The following is an 8,952-nucleotide window of genomic DNA, read 5'->3' on the forward strand; positions in this document are numbered from 1 at the left end:
AACTTGTATACAATCGTTATTGGACTGCCGCCACAACAGCCGCACAGCAACATCAGCTCGTTTAGCAACATTGCATATTTTACAACACGTGTTGGCAACATCTGAGCTAGTCATGTTGTTGCGCGTTTGGTTCATGTGTTCATATGTTTTTTGTTATTGTTTATTGTACCGTTAAAAACAGCGGATACTGACAGAGTGACGCGCAAGCAGCAAGCGTAAATCAAAAGTGATTATATTTATTCAATATATAATAATACATTAAGCCAAAAAGGACGCGTTAGGCTCGCACACACCCCAGCTCCCCTTACTACCCTAGAACCGCCTACGCCTCGAGTCACATGTGTGTGTGTGTGTGTGTGTGTACATACATATGTACTTTGTTTTTGTTTGTGCTGTTGCGCGCTGCGAATTCTTTTTGTTGTTTTTTTACTTTTGCGTTTGTGTGTAACAAAACAAATTAATTATAAGCTACAGTTTTTACATATGTATAAATGTGCCATAGAAAGTGTAGAATTAGCTAAATACAAAATATCACATGTGCGCGAAAAATTTCTTTGTATACGCTTTTTTGCAATTTTAAGCGTGTGTTTTAATGCTTGAGTGTAAAACGGAGCACCTGCCCTTTGTGTATTTATATGTATGAGTGTGTGTGTTTTGGCCTGGGGAGTAAATGTGCACACACATACATGCATATATAGAGTCGTAACTGCGTTTTAGTTTGTGCTTCGTGCGTGGGGTTGGGGTTAGGCTGGGTTAATGCTATGTGTCATTTCCCTCTTGAGTTTTTAGTGGCATGAGGAGCTGCCAGCAAACGTTGGCTCTAAATAGACTTTTATATTTTTGTGCTTCAATTGCTTGTACATGCGCAAAATAGAGTGCAAAAAAATGATAATAACGCCACAACCACACACACACACATACACATGTATGTACATTATATATACACACACACACCATATGTATGTACATATGTAAATAGTATATACACATCCATTTGTATGTATATTCTGCGACGCAATTGAAAAGACATCGAAGGCCAAACAACTTTGCTGTTTTTGTTTTTTGTTTCGCCTTCCTTTTTTACGATTTGCTGTTAGTTGGCTTTGTTTTTGTTATTATCACAACTTCACACACACACACACGCTACTCTCTCGCGCACTATTGTTTTTGATGAGCGCGCGCGCTATCTCTCTCTCTCGCTCGCTCGCTCACGCTCTTTCAATGCCGCTAACACCAACGCAGCAGCGGTAGCAGCAGCAGCAGCTTAGTTAAAAGCCGATCATTTGAGTGGCTGCGGTAGGGGGCGCTGGACGCACTTTTCAATACAAAAATTAGCAAAACCTTGTGTTAAGTTTAGCTAACGCACAGCTGTGTGTTGTTTTGTTTTTATCCTGGTAAAGAAAGTCGCAATTAGACTGTGACTAGGCATTAAGACGCATTTTAAAAAAAAACTCTTTGTTCTCTAGTGTGTGCGTTTTAAATTGTACGAAATCGTATGAGAGAATTTGCGGCACTCATTAAATATATGTCCACATTAATGCCCAGTGTGCTTGATGCTGCTTGTTGTTCTCGTTTTTGGACTTTTCTTTTGCATTTCGCTATTTTTGGTAAATTGCCATATTTTCATTTCTACGCAGCAGGCAGCCGGAATAACAAGAACATGCATACATATACACACGAAAGAGTATGTGTGTGTGTGTGTGAGCGAGTGTAAGATAAGCATGTGTGTGTTAATACAGCGCGGCCCAATAAATCAGTGAGAAAGTGCAAGTGCGCTAGTTTATAACGGTGCGCTCAGCTGATTGAGTTTAATTTGTTGTTGATTGATTGAAAGTAAAGCTGAACGCATAGCAATAACCAAACTAACCTAGCCCAATGTTAAATTTCAGCTTGCGGGGTATCGATAACTGCGATAGATCGATCCTTAAACTAAACTTTATCTCAAGACAATCCAGAGTAACGCGCTGTTTGGCACAAGAGCAAAGTAAACAAAAGAAATAAATAATGTTGCAAATACCACGCCCATCGCGCCTTATGGTACAAGGCGCCGCCGTTGCCTGCGTTATGCTGTTATTAATGTCCTGGTAAGTAAATCACATAAATGTACAATTAAATTTTAGAGCATATGCATATCAATTATATTAGTTAATAAATGTGCGACTGCCGGCATGTGACCCGGTATTATTTATAAGCAAAAATGCAATGCGCAATGAAACGTGCGCAATCGCGTATATAAATAATTTAAGTTTTTTATTTTTTTGGGTCATAAACACGCAGCGCAGTCCAAGCTAAAGAAAGCAATGGCATATGCATTAATTCTATAGTCGAAAACAGATCGAGAAAGAGTGTGAGAGAGAGAGCGCAAGCAGAAGAGAGCGTGCATGGCAAAAAAAAAAAAGCAAGCTGTAAAAATCGTGTTGTTGTAATGGTGTGTTGATAAAGTGTGGAGAAGGGCGAGGGGGCGCGGCGCGGCAGCAGTCAACGTGATGGAAACGTCGCGTGGCCAATTTCTATACACTTTGACATTTTCTGTGTAAAAATAAACAATATCTTAAAGTTGTAATATAATAGACAGAGGGCGACCCCATAAAGTAAACGTACATATATATTCTCAATCAGCAAAAACAACTGATTCGATTTGGCCATTGTTCGTGCGTGTGTATAAGCAAAAAGATCTTAGCTGCTATAAGCGGCGCAAATCGACAATTTAATGTTGTAGTTTGTCAAAGTGTATTGCAAAGTTGGCTGCGTCTAACTTTACTGCGCGCCATTGCTTCAAAGTTGCAGTGTTTTATTTTAGGGATTCGTGCACATAGCTTTTGTACATATATATATATATAATAATTTATAGTATATGATATATATATATGTACGTGCTTAGCTACGTTTTGGCGTTGCTCTATTGCTGGCTCTTATTTCTTTGTTGCTGCTGTAGATCTGTGTATTTACATATGTCACACACACATGCATACATATGTCATTTCCATGTGTTACCTACACTTTACGCCAGCTTCTACTTGTGGACCATTTACGTTTTATACTAAAATAGATAGAACATGTAACATTTGCTTACATATCAGCAGACAGGGTGTGTCATCTTAATGTGATAACATTAAATAAATGGAATTAAACAAATGCCATTTTATGTGCTTAATACCATAACAAAATTTATGTGTATGCTATCAATTGTTATCTCCTATTATACAATTACAATAATTATCAAAGCAAAATGTGTTGACCTGTATTAATCTTTTATCAAGTTTATATAAAATTCATTTACTCTCTGTCAATTAACAGCAGAAAAGTACGATAAAAAAGATTCGCACTCAGCCTCTGGGTCAACATCTTCTATTATATTACGTATACGCACATGCTTGGGTGTGTATCTGCCTCTGTGTGTGTGCATCAGCTTCTGGCTGTATGAATAAAAGAGTTTATAGCGCACACGAATGCACTTGTCGCTTGCTATTTTTATTTGTTTATCAGTCGACTGCTATTAACAACAACAAAAGCAAATAATAATAATAACAACAATCGCCAATGCTTGTTTGTCAGGCAATGAATGATCCATAACAACAATTAAACCAAAAGTAAATATATACACGGGCATTTCCATGGGTCGCAAATGTATCTACGCTTTTAACATTAAAAAAAAAGATACAAAAGCAAAATTTTTCCCGTTTTACTTTTTAGTTGGGAGTGCGCTATATTTAGTGTAAATGATGCGGTTCATCGAAGTTCATGGGATTCTATTTCCGCTTAAGTTGCAGCTCTTTTATTTGCTTTATTTTTTATTCTAACAACGACATTGACATTACTCTTTTTATATTAATCAACTCTGAAGAGTGTGATGTTGTCGGTTGCGGCCGACTTTTCACCTTTTCGTTTAGATTAGATTAATAAAAAGTAGGACAAACAACTTTTTATTAATCTTATCTAAAAGAAAACATATGTTCGCACTATGTAAATAACACGTGTGTATTCGACACTTATAGAAGATTACTTTGTATGCTTCATCGATTAATTAATCACAAGTTTTACGTAGAAATTGAAATTTTGCCAAAGGTAAAGTGAAAACCCTAAATAAGCGAAAAACATTGAAGTGCTAAAAATAAATATGCCAAATTCTTAATTTAAAAAATATTTAATTTTATGCTTACTAATACAGTTGCTATGCATTTTCTTTCAAAGCTGTCTTCACTGTAGCTGCTAAAATTCTTGTGTAATTTAAATAAATAACTAATGTATCTAAGCATATAATTAAGTAACATTAATTCTCACATGTGCCGCACTCGTCAGTCTGGGAATTCACAGCTGCTTGAAAAAACATAAACAATATTAAGCTCAGCTGATTTTTTATTTAGTTTTGTGGCTTGTACGAAATATTTAGATATTTGTAGACCTGTTCTGAGCGGTTTCCTGTTCGAACAAGTTTGTGGATAATTTTTCAAACACTTGTTAATTACTTAATAAAAGATTAGTCTAAGCTTGCTGGCCACTCATTTGTGGCTGGAGACGCAGCCTGAACGCGTGTTATAACTTTCGGTTCCCATTTTGTTTTTCAGTCTGCGACCCTTGAGCGTTTTGTTTCTGGGCCTGTTCAGCTATTGGCTCTATTGGACGCGCTGCAGCTTTAGGATAGTGCTAACGCCACAGCTACGCGCCAAATTTGAATCGTGGACTGCAAGCGCGGAGGCGTGGCGTCGCAACTCTCCGGGCATGTTCTGCTTGGTGAGCAGCGGCTGCCTGGCCAGCTTGGCCATACTAGGCCACTTGATCTCCGGCTCGGCACTGGTGCTGGCCTTGCTTGTAGTCTCCGCGCTTATCTCCACCAAATATAACTTTAAGCTGCTGCAATTCGAGCGCAAAGGTAAGTTAAATCGCTAAGTAATAGTAGCATAATATAATTAAAAAATGTGCTTTCTGCTTAGATTTTCAACTCACCGAGCAATTTAGCTATAGCAACCCCGAGCCTGAGCTCGACGATGAATTCCTGCCGGACGTGAACGATGCCAATCTGTTTGTGCTGGAGCGTGCCAGCGATGTGGCCACGCTTAGCGCTGATTGCGGCGAGGAGGAGGAGCGCAGCGACGACATACCCTCTGAGCTGCTTATACCTGATTCCATACCCGAGATCGACGAACACTCCACGGACGAGGAGGATGAGCTAGCGCCAGCCAAGCAGGACAACAAACAGATCAAGCGAGAGCAGCAGCCCCAGTCAGCGAGCCAAGAACAAGCAGCAAGCAAAGCGAATGCAATGGATTTTCGCAAAGGACACTTTAAGCGCGACTCCTCGCTGTCCACCACCTCGTCCTCGTCGGAGGAGAGCCTGTCCAAGGGCCTGCAGTTTCCCGATCACACCAGCGTCGATGCCGGCAGTGCACCGGCGCTGCTGCAGTTGGGCGGCAGCAGTGAAACAGATGCCAGCAGCTCACTCATGGCGCTGGCGGTCAAAACGCAGGCGCAGGCACTGCTGCCCAGCCTAGTCAGCGGCCTGGTGCAGTGGGGCGGCGCAGTTGCAGCTGCGAGCAACGCCAGCGGCAGCGGCGACAGCACAGCAGTTACCAAATATCAGCAGCGACGACAGGTGACTGCTCTGGATTCGTCCGACGAGAGCGACTTTGAGATACTCGAAACAGACGACTTTAAGTAAAGCCACAACACAAGCAGCAGCAGCAGCAGCAGCAGCAACAAGCATACGCAGCGTATTACACACAGATAAATACACAAACACACAGACACACACACACACACAGACACACGAAAAATGTTTGCAAGGCATACTCAAGAGAAATCATTATAATATTGCAACACACTTAACTTATATACATATGTATGTATGTATATAGATGTATGTATATGTATATAACAAAAAGACTGCTACGCAGGAATCGATTCGATTCGACTCGATTCGATTCAATTCGATTGAAAAATTCGCTTAGTTACTTAGCCTTCGTGCTCTGCATGTTCTGTTTCTGTATTTTGGCTGTCTCTGTTTTTGTGCTTTTGCTTTTGTATATTATTATTTTAATTATTATATGCTTATGATTATGCTTACTACTATTATGACTATGAAATTCTTATATATTTTTTTTTGTTTTGTTTAATGGACCTGCGGTTTAGTTGCTAAAGACGCTACTTGAAATTATTTTTGAGTTTCCCACATGTATATATAAATTGAATGTGTGTTCGACATGTTCAAGCGAAAACAATGCTAGTTCTTAAGCAAATATACAATTTCAAAGTAATTCGAGTTTAAAAATAATATAATACTAAAGGCATTAGGAAAACTAGCTGCTTGAATCAAAATTTATAAGCTGTTTCCTATTGAAACTAGTGTACATAATTTCTCTAAACATGTATTTATTATTTTTTAGCCCGAAAACATTGTTAATTATTTAAATTACCTAAGAACAAACATTGTTTGCCTTGTTCCTATTTAACATACGTTCGAATATAGCAGAAATTTTTACAAATACACATACATATATATATTTACATATATATATATAACTTTATGCGGATAATTATAAAAATATTGAGCTTTTTATCCGTACACAAAAACCAACCGCTTGAAAATATATATTACATGAATTAATTATAACAAACAAGTTGAAATCGATGAAAAATAAAATAAATAATTATTAATTATAATAAAATTCATTTATTTTTAAATGTTAAACTAGAGTTTTTAATGGAACAATAATGCAAAACTATAAATAAGCACACACGAGAGTGGTAATAAAATTATTTACAAATAATTGCCGCTGTAAAAAAACAAAGCAGTTCATAACTAACAAAAATGAATCAACACTCAAGCTAAAAAAAACTTAGAAATATAAATCAATAGCTTAATAATTTGATTTTAATAATTTACAAATGCAAAATTGAAATCACAATTAAAACAATAAGCTGCAGCTCATATAAAAAATAAGCATAAGGACTAACGTAGTTGCTGCTTGGCCACGTAACTTGAATTACGTGGGAAGAGCAAAGCGAAAGTTGCCAACGTTAGTGGCTTTAATTATCGACTTTAGTCACCTGTTTCAGGTTGGCAATGAAACGCAAGGTAAAGTGATATAAGATCTCCACCAGGCTGAGTATGGAGAAGCCCATGAAGAGACCAAAGATGCCACCGCAGTTGGCCAGAAAGTCGGTTATGCCATAAATTTCGGAGCGCTTGGAGGTAATGAACTGGCTCTGCTTGAAGTAAATGGAGAGTCGTGACATTTGCGAGCCAGGATACTCGCGCATAAAGTCTGTGTCGTTCTCCGCCGCCAGCATTTCATCCAGATCAAAGTTGGCCTGAGAGATCTCCGTGTTGTAGACCAGCGAAGTGCAGGCGGGCATGCAATTGCAGGCGGTCTCGGCGCCACGTTGCGTCTCGCCGGCGACACTCAAGCTGCGCACACGTTGGAATTCACGCACTAGCAGCTCACGCTCGGCGCGATCGTAGCAGTAGATCTTGTCCTCGCCACAGACAGGCATGTCCAGAGTGCGCGGCATGCTGAACTTGACGCAGCCGCATTTGGTGAGCGTAAAGTTGGCCAGGCACTCCAGCTGGCAGTTGGACTCGGTGTAGACTTTGAAGAAGCGCAGCGAGCGCTCATGACTGAGAAAGCATTGACGCCGCTGCGGATGATAGTCGGCAATGCCCGCCGAGGTGGTAATCATATTGGGCTTAACAGCTATGAGCACTTCCCTGCCCATGGGTATGCGCACAAACTGATTCGATACGGAGGGAACATCATCCGGCGCATGTAGTATAACCTTAAAGCCCTGCACGGGGCCACGACAGGCATAGTCCACCTCCTGCTTAAAGCTCTGCAGCGCCATAAAGATGCCCGAGCGTGCGCCAGCGCTAAGCACGCGCGCCGGATAAGTTTCCACATCGCTGCTGGCCGCATAGCCCGACTCCAGTGACCAGCTCGAGGCTGTGACATTCTCATCGCTACTGGTGTAGTGCTGATAGGTGTCCTCGCGATATATTTCCGTGGGACGCAGTCCGTTGAACGTATAGCAGATGCCCTCCTCGGTTAGAGTCTGCCGAAAGTATTTGTCGCACTCATTGAAGCGACTCAGCCAGCGGCAGTAGAAGAAGTAACGCTCGAACGGCGGCAACATGCGCTCCAGCACATTATAATAATTCAGCTCGTCGCCAGGTATCAACGGCATATCCTGATCCATAATCTGCGTGTTGCACACATGCAGCAAGGTGCGGAACTCCTCCATTTCATAGGCGCTAACATTCTGTGGCTTGAAGATGCGCGTATGACGCATATCCTCCTTGAATTTGCTGTACAGCTGAGCATAAGTATTGCTGCCCTGCTTCTTAACCACGCGCTTCGTCTCCGAGCAAATGGTGATAGCCGGAAAGGGTATATTCCACACTGGCGTGGACTTCTCTGCAAAGCTTACTATCACTGGCGTTGCATTCCACTTAGTATAGGCGTTGTTAATCAGTGAGCCGCAGCTGTAAATGGAAACCACAAACACAATTAACCAAAAGATGCGCTCTTTCATCGGACGATGCCGCTCGCCCAGATACTGCACGCCGTGCAACGATGTGTGCTGGCAGTAATCCTGGTAGGTGCTATGCAAGCCTTGCCAGAACAGTGGAGCGCCCAGTGGGTGTTTGATGCGTCTCTTGGACGACAGATCAATGCCCAAATTGCAGCTTTCTATGTCGGAATCCGGCATGGACATGCTAATGTCCAGATCACAGCCCTTGGCACGCACAAACATTTAATAAGTTCAAACATAAAATGGAACAATAAATAAAATAACAAATTCTGGCGCAAAATACACGCAATGGATGGCAACCCAGAGTATTTACCGTAATTTTAAATATGCCCGCGTTACCAGCTGTATTGTAAGGCAGGTACGCAGCACAGGCTCCTGGCAAGCGGCAGCATCATTTACTAACACTAGCTTGCCAATAATTTCTCA

At 41.0% G+C, this 8,952-nt stretch overlaps 2 protein-coding genes across 3 annotated transcripts; one reads left to right on the forward strand and one right to left on the reverse strand.

Annotated features, from left to right (window-relative positions):
- Positions 1–126: 126 nt before the first annotated feature.
- On the forward strand, positions 127–6,161 carry LOC108606617. Of its 2 annotated transcripts, none has more exons than XM_017996891.2 (4): positions 127–226; positions 1,890–2,084; positions 4,566–4,870; positions 4,932–6,161. In XM_017996891.2, the coding sequence occupies exons 2-4, from the start codon at positions 2,005–2,007 to the stop codon at positions 5,654–5,656; spliced, it is 1,110 nt and encodes a 369-aa protein (XP_017852380.1). In that variant the 5' UTR covers positions 127–226; positions 1,890–2,004; the 3' UTR covers positions 5,657–6,161. The 2 variants fall into 2 exon arrangements, with proteins under 2 accessions (XP_017852380.1, XP_017852381.1); XM_017996892.2 differs by lacking the exon at positions 127–226 and adding an exon at positions 1,376–1,394.
- An 862-nt stretch (positions 6,162–7,023) lies between these two features.
- LOC108605362 (pickpocket protein 28) lies at positions 7,024–8,709 on the reverse strand. The gene has a single exon (XM_017995031.1). It carries the CDS (start codon positions 8,707–8,709, stop codon positions 7,024–7,026), a length of 1,686 nt encoding a protein of 561 aa, XP_017850520.1.
- Positions 8,710–8,952: the final 243 nt, after the last annotated feature.

The sequence above is a fragment of the Drosophila busckii genome, chromosome X, assembly GCF_011750605.1.
Source record: "Drosophila busckii strain San Diego stock center, stock number 13000-0081.31 chromosome X, ASM1175060v1, whole genome shotgun sequence".
Classification (NCBI taxonomy): Eukaryota; Metazoa; Arthropoda; class Insecta; order Diptera; family Drosophilidae; genus Drosophila; species Drosophila busckii.

Excerpts from the sequence above, each read along its gene's own strand:
- LOC108606617 (XM_017996891.2), top strand. The coding sequence starts at position 2,005 with ATGTTGCAAATACCACGCCCATCGCGCCTTATGGTACAAGGCGCCGCC. Across the intron at positions 2,085-4,565 it reads ATGCTGTTATTAATGTCCTG|TCTGCGACCCTTGAGCGTTT; the intron begins GTAAGTAAATCA and ends TTTGTTTTTCAG. Across the intron at positions 4,871-4,931 it reads GCTGCAATTCGAGCGCAAAG|ATTTTCAACTCACCGAGCAA; the intron begins GTAAGTTAAATC and ends CTTTCTGCTTAG.
- LOC108605362 (XM_017995031.1), bottom strand. The coding sequence starts at position 8,709 with ATGTCCATGCCGGATTCCGACATAGAAAGCTGCAATTTGGGCATTGAT.